Source organism: Peromyscus californicus, unplaced genomic scaffold, assembly GCF_007827085.1.
Source record: "Peromyscus californicus insignis strain IS unplaced genomic scaffold, ASM782708v3 Scaffold_15__1_contigs__length_86483966, whole genome shotgun sequence".
NCBI classification, from domain to species: Eukaryota; Metazoa; Chordata; class Mammalia; order Rodentia; family Cricetidae; genus Peromyscus; species Peromyscus californicus.
The window spans coordinates 63,755,491-63,769,829 of NW_026294447.1; the positions used below are offsets into that span (position 1 = coordinate 63,755,491).

The window sequence follows — 14,339 nt, forward strand, 5'->3', positions numbered from 1 at the left end:
AATTTTGTCTATAATAAAGTCTGGAAATAAATTAATGCTTTATAGATGGCGAGTTTTACATTTGGGGTATGCTTTGTGTTGATGGCTTAATTTTGTGCTCAGATTATGGTGTTGTTTAATGGTCTGCTGTTACAGTATTTTTATCAAAAATAATTAATAAAAGCATATCCAAAACTGAAAGTGTCAAAATAAAACTTGTAGGTTAGCTATTGGTGTTGTCTCAGTAGTCTGGTTCTGATCATGCTTTGTGGATTTGTGAGATACATGCTTGTAGAAAGCTGGGTAGAAAGCACATGGATGAGCTCTGTATTTTATTCTAATTTATGAATACTTGAACAAAGGTACCTGTATGGGTGAACAGTGCTACTCCCCAAAGACACAAGTTATTGCTCATCTCACTGCTGGGCACATCATAAATTCCTATGAGTTAATGGTCACAGAGGCCCCAAACATGCTGAAAATAATATGTAGTGTTGCCATTGTCTTTGGTTATACAAAATAATTCCATAGTTTTGCCTTGTTTCAGGAAAGAATTTACAAACTGAATAGGTTGTAAGAGTCAGAGGGGTAGATGACTCCAGGGAAACAGTGTCTTCCAGACACAACAGAATTGATAATTCACATATGAACTCACAGAGTCTGTGACATCATGTACAGGGCCTGCACAGGTTCAAGCCTTGGTAATAATGGTCTTTTGCTATATATCATGGTTTATGATCTTGTAATTATATGTTTGTTTTTCCTTTTCCTTTGTGTGTGTTTCCTGTGACTAAAAAAAAAAAATTTCCTATTTGTTTGCTTTCCATAGTGAGAAAGAAAGGGAGTGGAGTTGAGTGGGTGGGGAGGTGGGAAAGATCAGGAAGGAGTAATGTGAGGGGAAACTGAGATCAGATATATAATATGAAAAACATGTTTTTAAAAAACAAAATCAATAAATAAAACAGAATAAAATAAACAAGAAATTATAAATCTCTGAAACATTTAACCAAGAATTTTTACTGTTTGGCCATGGTGACCGCACATATCAACTACAGCTAACAGACTGTAAAAAAAGGAGTTCACAGAGGCTAGAGTCCTCTGCACCCCTTAGCTCTTCTCTTTCCTGGGGATTATTGGCTCCATGGTTCCCACTGCTGTTCCTGAGCTCCCCTGTAGGTAGATTTGTCTCTGTCTACATTATCCCTACTTCAGTGTTTACAGAACTCAGCTGCAGGGATAAATGACTCTTGTTTTCCAGGAGCTACTGACTGGATGTATCCGAGATGGATCTGAAGTTATGTCTGTATTATTATTAATGACCCTTTCAAAGCCAGGATCTTCCCTGTGACAGGAGGATCCAGCCCCAGCAGTAATCACTGATATTGCTATGACAGCAGGAGAGGAAAGGGACATTTAAAACTTCATCAGGCTACTTCTAGGCAAAGCAGGAGAATAGACTCCTCTCCTATCACTGGGAACTCCAGAGACTTCCACCCCCCACCCATATTTCTCTGGGCCTGAGTCCTAAATATACTTAATGAATAGAGGTAAGTGATTTGTGACACACTTTATTATCTAGTGGCAATAAAGATCCAGTGTCACTCTCAGTGAATTCATATGTTGATTCTATTTAACAAAGAACATCTGCAGTGTTTTAACATGAAGACCTCACGTATAAACAACACCATGGACTCTGAAGGTAATTATGTCAAAAATGAAATCCACAGAGGCTGTTGGAACACCCTCATGAACAAAATTTCCTTTTCTGCTTTTGCTGTCCTTTACTTTTTTTTCCAACTTTGTAAACCAGTGCATTTTATTGGGGTTATTACAGGAATATGGGTAAGGGGTCACTTACAGGAGCAGAAATGACTCAAATACGGCTGCATCACCCAAACCCACCACACATGATAGAGCAAAATTGAAGCCAGCCTGAAACCCAGTCTCAGAAGCAAAAGCCATCTGTGCATACACTGTTAATTACATGAGCCATTTCAATCTTTACAACGGAGCCAAAATGTAATTTAAATTACAAAATAAAAATATTTGCATTGGGCTCAGCGACCGAGTGCTTACCTACCACTCCTGAGTCCAACCCTCTGTTGTACAACAGTTTCCTCTGAGACTAAAATATTCCATCCAGCAGGGAAGCGCCTAAAGCAGGAAGGTAAACAACTCAAATGTATCCAGGAAGGCCCCAAAACTGACCAGATTCACTAGGTTCCTCCCTGCCAGAGAAAACAATAAAAGCTGAGAGTTCCTTGAGGGGCAAAACCAAGCTGGAAAGAAGAGGCTGAGACCAGACCAGCTGACTGAAAGAAACAGAACCCAGAAAAGCTGCCCTTTACTTGTAAGGGTTGGTGAGTCTACACTGCCCCCTGCTGGTCATCAGAACCTCCTTATGTAAATATGCCCATAGTCCAACACCCTGTCCTCTCAGTATAAGCTTGATCCATTACAAACTTGAATATCCTCAATTTGAGAAAGTTTAACTTATTAATCTCCTACCTGGTGATATTGACAAGACTTTTCAATGATGGATGATGAGTTATGTCTCAATTGATCCCAATGTCTCCATAAACCTGAGACTTTTATCTAGATGTTACTGGATCTAGCTATAGGAGTAACCACTAATCTGGTAAGTAACCATAGACAGTAGAAGTGATCAACATTGACTTCTAGTACTCTCCTACACCATTTCACAATCCCTGTAGCTGCACCACTGACAGAATATGCACATCACTGGGGAAAATGTGAAACCACAATCTGCTACTTATAGATCAGTTCACATTTTCAGAAAATATTTTCACAGTTGAGAAGGAACCAGAATTTAAAACAATTTGGGCTGTATGTAATTCCATATATTTACCAATTCAGCTTTTGTATCATACACATTGTGTATTTACATGTAAAGTCTTAACATGGACAGGTTGTTCCCTTTGTCATGCATCTTTGCTGATGGAAGATGCTGGCTGTGTACTCAGACAGCTCTCTTCTCCCTCTGAATATAATTTCCCCAAGCCCAGTATTCTTATTTCAGGGCAACAAAAGATTTTCAGAGAGTTTGATGTATTTGCTATAAACATCATAAATAGTAGCTGTGAAGTAACTTAACAGGCCTTAAGCTCAGAGAGCATGGAAGTCTTTTGTATCAGCTTCTACTGACGTTCTCTCACTGTGTCTCTCACCATAATATAAGCATATCTTCAGCACTCAGAGATAAGGTGAAGAGAACAGGTTCTTGGACATGATGCTAAATGGTAAATGCTAATGGTAAACATTTTTGAGAATTAAGCTAAATATTGTACTCCCATTCCAATGTGTTCATTTGACCTTTTTCCCAGTAGATGATAGAACCTCCCTAAGTGTCCACTAAGTACTATTGCTGTTTAAAATACGAACACAGCACAAAAAGAAACACTGCCTGTGAGTGTACCTGGGCTTAATTCTGCCACTGTACCTGAATCAGGGGTTAGGTGCACATGGTTAAGAATGATCAGACCCTATCAGTCATCTGCAGACAAAGCCAACCCCCCAAGCTCAAAGTGACAACAGAAATACTCACATTTGGGTGCTGTCATCAGCCAAATAGGAGGAAGTAACCATCACATTTTCTACAAAAGATTATAGGCATCCCAGAGGACACAACCTACCAGAGCAGAGACTTGGTTTCTACTGTCCAAGAGGAATTATTTCCTGTGGAGCTGGGGAAAATAATCTATGAAGATTTTTTAATCTTACCGATTGACAGGAACAGAAGTCAGGATGCTTTGGCCTGCCCTTTCCTGACCCAGATGCTCATTTCTTCTTTCAGACTCATGCAGCAGTCCACACTGCAGTGGAGTATTAGCTAACTTTCTGCTGTAATTTATAAACATGGCCAAAAGTGACTAACAGAATACAGAGTTGACTCTGACTTAGGTGTCATCTCTGAGTCACTTCCAAAGAGGGCCACCCAAGCTGAGTCACTTTAAAGTGAAAGGGGGTGTTCATTCCACACAGTTGGTGGAGCAAAATACCAGAGTCAGTCTTCCAAAAGCTGTGGAGTATTCTCAGGCAGATGACTTAGCAGTGGCAGAAAGAGGGAAGAGCCAGACCACACTACAAGACATAAAGGCAGAGATGGATAATTGATGCAGTTTCGGTGATGGATTTGCTGTGAACTGTCCCCATTGTGCACAGCTTCCCTTTGCCTCAAGTCTCTCTGCAAACTCAGTGAATGTGGTTCATAGTACAAGCAGCAGCACTCTAAAGCTATCCTCCATTGTCTCCTCCAAAGACTCCAGGTGTGGGCAGCATGGTCTTCACAGCAAGGCATGGCCATTGTAATCTTCAGTAGAAGCCTCTGTAATCACCCATATTCCTGAAAATCCTACACTACTTGGCCTATTTACATTCCCTCACGGAGGCAGAACTTTAAGAGGATCGACAGACCATCACCTGAGTCTGCCGACACTGCCTTCCCACAACAGACATCAATAAGCAGCAAGAAATTCAGCCACAGTTGCTGAATACAGATGTTTCCAAAATTTGTTGAGGTTTGAAGATTATCTAAAATGGCTCCATCTTTTCAGCTTCCATGAGGTCATCATCCACTGTACAGTTGAAATTTTAGTGATGTAGAAGTTTAAAGGGTAATTCCCCTGAAGTGTCTCCTCAGCCTTGGTTTTATAGGAAGCCTAATGACATATTAGCTATCAATGATGCAATTGTGTGTTATCATTTATTTGTTCCTGTGCCCTGAGTTAAATATATGTGCCTGCATATCTTCCAAGAAAAAGCCACACTCCTGTCACCATTCTTAAATATTGAGGCTCACAATAACTTGCACATGAAATGCAGCCAAGTTCTTTCCAAACGACGTGAGAATAGCACTTTGTTCCACTCTCTGATGGCATGTTTCCTTAAGTTTAAGCTAGTATCATGGCTCCCTTTTCTCTAACTACACTCTTACTGGCATTCTTTCTGTGACCACACCACTAATTTCTGCAAAGTCTCCAGTCTTCACTTTTTCTCAGCCCCTGATCCCTCTCCAGAGTCAGCCACAAATTATACAGGAATTTTCAGTGCTATTGTGTCAAAATCTTCCATTCTCTGGCAATTCACAAATACAAATCTGATGGTGACCTCCTCATATCATAGCAGAAATTCAAGTCTTTGACTACCCTCTTAGCCTTCCTTGGTCCTGAAAACTGATGCCCCATTTTCAGCTAGACGTAGTTACAGAGGAGAATATGTCGTCATTTGGCCCCCACCCTTAACAGGCATAAATGCTAAGTTGAATGGAAACTCCCTCACACAGGGCACAAATGGCTACCTATAATGCCCTCTGGAATACAAGGAATATTGGCCCAGATTTTACACCTGGTAGATCCATTAACAAAAATAGTTCTACAATATAAGGTATTTGGCCTGGATTTATGCAAAACCAAAGAAGTATTATATGGATTTAAGAAAAATTATTATTTCAATACAGATCATTCAGGAATATAATCTGGCTGTACTCAAAGAAACATTAGAAATGGGGACCTGAAATAATTGACTGATGTTCTGTCCATTTCCAAGCTTCAACTAGATAGTAACTGATGTCAGCCATCACAGTGCCTTTGGTCCTCTTGCTTCTGCTAATGACTGTTGGCTCTTGTATCATTCATGCCTTACCTAGATGACAAGTCCTATCTGGATGCCATCAATTTGATGGTTATAGATCCCTTCATTCTTAAAGAGTCTTCTCCTTTCAGCATCCTAGTTCATATGATTGCTCAAATGTATCACCATTAATAAGGAGGCTGAAGACAGTTGAGACTTTTTCACTAAACTTATTCAGACAGAGCAGGCCAAGTGTTGGTGCCGGGAGTAATCAGGTCTGGGATAGCAGGCTTAGTAGAGCTGAAAACTGCTACACTTGTTACTAGTTATCAAACTGAGTCAATAGGTTGATCAGAATCTATCAGAGCTGTAAACACCTGTTGGTCATCTGACTTCCTCCATGGACTCCCTGACAGAGCTTTTACTGCAGAACAGAAGGGAACATGACTTCCTCGTCATGCAACAGGAGACTCTACATAGCTCTTGGAAAACAATATTGTCTTTATGCTAATCATTTGGAAATAGTCAGAAAATGTTTAAGTCTAGTTAAAGAATTAAGGACAAAAAATAGTAACGTTCAAACAGTCAAAACTGGTATGTGTCATTATTGGTTAACTGCCTACCTAACACTTTGCTGGGCCTCATTTTACTTATTTTACTGACCTTCATTTGTGGACCATGTCTTCTGAATGCAAATATAAAATGTGTTAATCAGTGACTCAATACTGTTAAACTAATGGTCCTGAGGAGCCACTATAAACACTTGGGACCTATTCCTATTGGAGATGATTTTCTCTAATGATTTAGAGATCCCCCTAACAGGAGTGGGAAATGTTAAAGGACAACTGACTCCATTTTTTTTTCAGTTAAACAATGTCAGCTTTTAATCAAGTTCTTAGCTAGAAGTCAACTTTTTGCCTAGTTCTTCCTCAATAATCTTGTGAATTACACATTGTAAATTGTTTTCCTTGTTCTGAGAGTTGACTGACCATAAAATCTTTTGCAGTATGTTAATTGTCTGGCCATAAACCCAAACATTTCCTAATGTGACAAATCATTGAGGTCTAATATTTATTTATTAAGCAGATTCAATGGGGATACAGACTCACAAATACAGGACAAGGTAGATGCCACCACTGATCACTTTGCTGAATCCAGCCGTTCTGCCCAGAGGAGATGGGAACCAACTGCAAGCTGCTCCATGCCACCTGACCTGGTCCTCACCACCCGAGTGAGAGAGTGTATGCCCCCTCCTCAGTTTTAACCAGTTATATACTCAGAGAAAACCACACCCATCAGGCCAGACACACCAAAAGTCATTGGCTGAATGGAATGAACTCACACAACAATGTACCTTTCCCATGATCATAAAAATAACCGGAAAATTCCACTTTTAATCACTTGCTTGTGTAGTATAGAGAGACTACTCTGTCTTGACTTTGGGTTGTTTTCATTCTCCCACAATGCGAGACTGAAAATATGGCCTGGCCATTAATAAACTTTAGTCTTGCAATATCTCAGTGTTTAGCTCCTGACTTCAACCAAAAAAATCACTCCTCACTTATAGAATAATGAAGGGAAACTCATTTTAATAATAGCACATACCTAGTTCTGGCTAATGCACAAAAGAATTCCAGGCTCTCAGACAGGAATATTTACCATCTTATATAGACCTGAAGCTTATACAGTCCATACATAAAGCCATCCTTGAATCTCTCTCAAGTCCCAGGTTATACTTTGAACAATTTAAACAGAGACAGCAAGTCTGGCCACCTGGGAATATTGGAGATTTACACGGCAGAGATATGGCCAGAATCATTATTTAAGTACACCTGTAATATTCCTTTCCAATAATTGTTACCTAGTGTTGTGTTGCCCACCTGGAATTATACTGAAAAGAATTTAATGGTGGTGTCATCCACCCTGATCTCTAGAACCACACTATAGAGGCATATTCTTTAATTAAGGAAAGAGTGCAATAGCTGTTTATAAATCAAAGTCACATCCTTTTGTTATGCAAATGGAGCCTAATTGGAGGTCAGTCATGGTTTAAAAAAACGTTTACAGAGGTAGTTTTCAAACAACTACAAACTTGGGTTATGCTACAAACTTTGCTAATAAGCTAGTCAATGTATTACTTATTGCACCGTCATGTCAGTGTTTCTTTAGCTAAATTCTACTTTATGTAACTTAGTATTTCCTATGTAAGTTTGCTATTGAATCACTCATATCATCAAATTTATTACTTTAAGTTTCTCCTGCAACACTGCTGGGTGCTCAAAGTCATATATTGTCAAAACATTGATGTCTTAGTTGGGGAATCTATTGCTGCTAAGAGACAGCATGGCCATGGCAACTCTTACAAAGAAAACAGTTAACTGTGGTGACTTGCTTCCAGTTCAGAGGTTCAGTCCACTATTGTCATGGTGGGGAACCTAGTGGCATGTAAGCAGACATGGTGCAGGCTACATCTGCATAGAAAGCAACAGGAAGTGGACTGGGCAGTATATTGAGCTTACATGAGACCTCAAAGCTCTCCTCCAGAGTGACATACTTTCTTCAACAACTATTCCAACAAGAGCACACCTCATAATAGTGTCACTCTCTTTGGGGGCCATTTTATTTTAAACCAACACATTCCACTCCCCAACCCCCAAAGGCCAATAAACATATCATAATGCAAAAATGTGTTCAGTCCAACTTCAAAATCCCCGTAGCAATCTCTTATCTGTAATTTCCAATAAAATCAAAATAAAAAATACAGATCATATACTTCCAACATATAATAGTGTGGGATATTCATTTCCATTCAAAAATGTAAGGAATGGAGCATAGTGAGGAAATCCTGGACCAAAGCAAGATTAATAACCCATTGGGTAAACTCTAAACTCTGCGTCTCCGTGTTTGATGTCAAAGCACTCTTCAGATCTCCAACTCTTTTCAGCTCTCTTGACTGCAACATACTTCTTTCTCTTGGGCTGTTTCCACTCACTGTTAGCAATTTTCCTCAGAAAGCAGTATCCTACATTTCTCACACCTCCAACATCTGGGGGTCTCCACAGCAATCCAGGCTTCAACTTCACAGCTTCCCACAGTGTCTGACACAGGTCTGGCCTTAGCAGCTTTCCTTAGTCTCTGAGAAAGGTTTCATAATACCTTTCTTCTGTCCTTGACTCTAAAGTCAGAACCAGGTAACAAATAGTGCCAAGTTCTGCTGCTTGCTAGGGCTAGAACATGACTGTTTGTTCAATCAAACACACACACACACACACACACACACACACACACACACACACACAATACATACACATATACACACACACACAACCAAAACCCATGAAAACACAAAATCAGAAACCCTAATAGATAAGAAAGAGACAAATAAGGTTCAAAAAAATCCTCAATAAAGCATTATGAGACAAAACATCTCCAGTAATATCAATGAGTTTGTTCTGAACTGGCAATTTACTGCTGGGCATGGGGCCTGCACTTAGTGTGGTTTGTATACTCACTGTGAGTTTATTGGAAGTAATTATTTTTTCCTTGGTTAGCAGCATTTAGAGATAGCTTTGTATTAGGGATTTGGGCTTTTGTTCCCTCCTCTTCTCTGAAGTAGGCCTCATATAGCTTGCACCTGTGAAGGCCTTTTCATTCTATCACAGTCTCTGTGAGTTCATATATGTCTTCTGTTGTATGTGCAAAGCACTCTTTTGTTGATGTTTTCCATCCCCGCTTACTTTCACAATTTTTCTGACACCTCTTCTGCATAGATCCCGGAGCCCTGAGGGGAAGGATTTGATGAAAACATCTCATTTAGGATTGAGGGTTCTAAGCTCTCTTACTCTCTACATTGTCTGTATATGTATATTGTCTGTATATTTATTTCTGTTTTCTCTGATGATAGCTGAGCTAGACACTGGTCTGTGGATATAGCAGAATGTACTTAGGACTCATTTTTACTGCTAATCACCTTTAGCAGAACAATAGATTTTGGTTTTCCTGTAGGTCCATGGCCTATGTGTGGTGATATATCGTGTACGCCAATATATTGTATACTATAGTGTTGGAGCCAGCCGACGAGTCCACTGTGGTAGCTGAGTAGGGCATGAGGCTGAGGAAAAAGCAGAGACAGAAGAATAGATTGAGACAGAAATTCAATGCCTTGTTGCTTCTGATTGTGTTAACAACATCTGTTCAATCTATAGAAACCCAGTCTCTGGATAGAGTGAAGAGTGTTCATGCTTTTAATATAGAATTGCTTTTATATTGTCAATCTTTTACTATGACTCAAAAGTGTGAGTCTATTGCCTTTTGCACAATGTGGATTTCAATACATATTACAAACAGTGGAAATGCTAACATATTTAAAACTTTTTTCTCTTTTTATGAACTTAAAAAAAACTGTAAGCTTGAATTTGTTAACTTGGACCCATCTCTAGCAGGCCAAAGGCACTCCAGATAAATACTGTCAATCAACAACATGTTTCCCATCTTCCTGTTTTCCTTATTCCTGAGGGTGGGATCTCTTCCTCCTCTCCCCTAGACTTGGACCTCCCCTTCGTCAAACCAGGACCATGGACCTAAAAGTTTCAAATGTTCTCCCAGATAAAAATTTCCCCTAAACTCCTTAACTTTACCTTTTCTCCCTAATCTATGTACTGTCAGGGGCCATGTGAGAGGAATAGCAAGGAGCTTTGGAACTCATGGAAAATGGCTCAGCAGTTAGCATAAGCAGACTGAGTTTACCTTGGAGAGACAGAGTTCCAACAACTGGGATCTCTGAGGACCTCTTGCTGTTATTAATCATAGTTCTGCTTATTGCCCTTGTGTACACTAAGTCTCTCACAATCTACAAGTGGTATAAAAACTCTAAGGGGGTTTCTAACTCCTCCTGAGGCAGTGTCACTGGTACTTACAATAATTGTGATTGGCTTTTCCAAGCATTATTCTGCTGGAGCAGAATAATGATTCAGGCACTACCCTTAGAAATAATTTAGAGGTGTGGATGGTTAGATCATGATGTTTTTATGAATGGCTTTGATGTAGAAAATCTTGTAAGACAATTTAAAGTTTAGAAAGGCATACTTTAAATAGTTGAGCAAGGGGCTCATTGAGGTCAAGGAACAATCACAAAGATAGGCTGGTGATTACTAGCTGATGTGCCTTTCTTGCTAGAACAGGTTAGTGATGAAAGGTGATGATGAATTCCTTATGCCTGTTTTTGCCCTTTGTGGGAGCCCACAGAGGTTTCCTAGTGAAATCTGAGCTTGCTTTACCCAGAAGGACTCCATAAGAGAATGATTGCACCACAGACCTGGGTACCAGGTGATTGGAAGGGTCTTCTGCACTTGATGGTATCTAGCAAGGGGGGGCTCCTTTCCTCACTCATTGGAATTGTTATAAAAAGCCCTTTTGAATAAAGTTCTGTACTGGTAGATAAGGATCCAGGCCCTCCCGAGGTTATCCTGTGTTTCTATCTTTCTCTCTCCCCTCTATATTTCTATCTAAATCTCTTGTCCCTCACTCCTCAAAAGTATCCTGGGGTAAAAGGTGGGGGTAGGCCCTCCACAAATGGCACCCAAACAGGGACCAGGTACTTGGCAAAAGGAAAGAGGGGGCATCATGGTTACAAGGAGGCCTGCTGGTAAGGAACTGAAAAATAAAAATGACAATATTTAATTCTCAGGAGTGAAAGTAAAGTAGCTGAAAGATGCCCAAGTGAGGTTGCAGCATGTATCTCTTTCTAAGTTTCTCTTTTTAATTTTCTCTCTCAAATCTCTACTAAAATTAGGTTTAAAAATGATAGTAGAAGTAAGTCACAGCGATGTAGGCTTAGGTATATTAAGATAGAGTAAGTTTTATGCGTAAGGATATTGTATAGGCTTAGATATATAAGGATAGAATAAGTTTTAAGCAATTGGCCCCACCAGATTTCAAATTAACTGCCGACTGTTCCAGCCACTAGACAGCTCTAGGTGTACCCTCAAAATCTGCATCCCAGAAAGCTTCAAGGTAGCCAGCACCAGGGGGTCCAGCCTTACAAACTGCTCCAAATGCTGTCTGCAAGCCCCTGACCCAGAAGGTGCTCTAGAGCCTGGTCAGCAAGGAAAACAGTCTGCTCTTCCCAGACTGGGCCAGCATTCCAGCTTCCGTGGGCCCCACTCAACAATGGCATTCCAGTGACATCATGAAATAGTCATTGATAAGATTACATGTCATCACCATCGTTTATTTATAATATTATCAACAAAGAGGCTGGAGTGTTAGATTTCAAACTGGGAAAAATTGCAGAGGTTTCTATTTAACATATCAAAGCAGACACCAGCTGCCAGGTTCTCCCTGCATCCCTCAGTGCCTAGGTGTTACAGGGACATCCTTGCAGGCATACCCTACTCTACCCTAAATGTCTCCAGTCAAGGAGTTGGACTTCCCTTCCCCAGCTGCTCTTCCCTATATAATCCAACTATTTCGGATACCTGGTCCTTCTCTTCTCTCCTTTGGACTCCTGGCTGCTGCACCCTGTTCCCCTCTCTCCACCCTCCTTTCCATCCTCTCTCTGACATTGATCACTGTAATCATCATTCTGGACTCTCCAGATGCCCCTGCCTCTGGCTATGCTCTCCACATGTATATAATAAACTTTCTCCTCCACCATACCTGCGACCATTTACTTTTTTTTAATTCTTATTTTTTTTGTTTTGTTTCATTCACTAACAACTTCCCCAGTAACCCCTCTGTTGCTAGAGTTTTCCTGCCTGGCCCACAGTCAGGACAAATCTCTCTCACCCGCCAGTCCCAAGCCGCTCAAACCCGATCAAGTAAACACAGACACTTATATTGGTTACAAACTGTATGGCCGTGGCAGGCTTCTTGCTAACTGTTCTTACAGCTTAAATTAATCCATTTCCATTAATCTATACCTTGCCACGTGGCTTGTGGCTTACCGGTACTTTACATCTTCCTTATCCTGATGGCAGCTGGTAGTGTCTCTCTCTCTCAGCTTTCCACTTCCCAGCTCTATTCTCCTCCTTGTCCCGCCTACACTTCCTGCCTGGCCACTGCCAATCAGTGATTTATTCATTGACCAATCAGCAACACATTTGACATACAGACCATCCCACAGCACCCCTCCTCCCACAGACTTACACCCTAGGTACCAGCCGAGTTTATAATCAGTGGCTCCCGTCTATGTTTAGAACAAAGGCCTGGAGGTATGAACAAAATGTAATGAAAGATATGATGATGAAAGTTACAGATTAAGTAACTGAATCAACTTTAAATACAAACAGGTCAGATCTGTGTCTGATTTGCACAGTTATCAGGGAAATCAGAAAGACATGAGACCTTTTGGGGTGTGTGGCCTCACCTCCCTCATGGCTCCCCCAATGTGAAACGCTGTCCTAATCAGAACAACACTGAATGTCCTGATGGAGAAAATTCAGGAATGCTGCGGACCTTCTAAGAATTTCACCCTGGTGACCTGAGCAGAGTCATTTCTGCAATCAGAGGTGATTTTCCACACATAGTTCATTTTAGACTGTGTGGTGTATATATTTAAAACTTCAGAAAAGCAGAACTGTTTTCACAAACCATAAATGTAGAGAACATTCTGAGAAGTGAGTAGATCGAGCTACACCTGTGACCACATAAACAGCAATCAACTGTCCCTGCTCCTGATCTGCACTGCTCCTCCTCTCCGTGTGCACTTTGCGCCCCCTGCTGGTTGTGAGCACTGCTGCAGGGAGGTTTGTGTCAGGGTTCTCACTGAAGGTCCCTCACTGTGTCTCTAGTACAGTAATAAATGGCAGTGTCTTCGGCTCTTAAGCTGTTCATTTGCAGGTAGACGCTGCTTTTGGAATCATCTCTTGAGATGGTGAATCTGCCTTTCACAGACTCCACATAGTATGTTGCATAATTATTAGCTTTGCTTCTAATTTGTGCAACCCACTCCAGCCCCTTCCCTGGAGCCTGGCGGACCCAGCTCATCCAGGCATCACTGAATGTAAATCCAGAGGCTGCACAGGAGAGTTTCAGGGACTTTCCAGGCTGCACCAAGCCTCCCCCAGACTCCACCAGCTGCACCTCACTCTGGACACCTGAAAAGACAGAGAATCCTGTCAGTAAGCTCTCACAAATGTCCACTGACCCTCACACTCATGTCCAGTATTTCTCCTTGTCTATTAATTACCTTTTAAAAGAGCAAGAAGGAAAACCCAGTTCAGTCTCAACTCCATGCTGGAAGTTCTGTGTTCAGTGGTAAACACTGAATGAGAGCCCTTGTTAACCCCGAGTTGGGTTCCTCTATGAGAGCTGTAGGGTCCAGGCTGGTTTTCATGAGCAGAGGAGAAAATTATTTGCATGTCTTCCTGCTATATCATGACCTTAGGGGCAGGAGCCTTAGAGAAGATGAATAATGATTCAGTTGTCTGAGGTCAAGTAAGGACCAAAGTGACATGTATAACATCAAAGCATCAGTTATTTTCCCATTCGTGTACTTTAGTTGGTAGAGTTTTTTTGGCATGCCTGAAGCCCTTTGTTCATTCCCATCATTTCATGCTAGGCAAGAGGTTGAAGCAGGAGAATCATAGGTTTGAGTTATACTTCGTCTATATGAAACTGTGTGTCAACAGAGAAAGGAGAAGAAAGAAGGGATGAAAAGAAGACAGTTATTAAGTATGAATTTATGGTTTTATATAGAAATAAAAGTTTTGAGCCTTACTTTATTGTGCTGTGTAGTTGTAAATGTTTCTGCTGTATTTTCATAAATTATT

At 40.8% G+C, this 14,339-nt stretch overlaps 1 gene segment (V, D, J or C); it reads right to left on the reverse strand.

Moving 5' to 3' along the window:
• Positions 1-13,329: 13,329 nt before the first annotated feature.
• Positions 13,330-13,832, reverse strand: LOC128111027 (immunoglobulin heavy variable 3-73-like). The segment is given in 2 exon segments: positions 13,330-13,664; positions 13,757-13,832. Coding segments are annotated over 2 exon segments (381 nt in total).
• Positions 13,833-14,339: the final 507 nt, after the last annotated feature.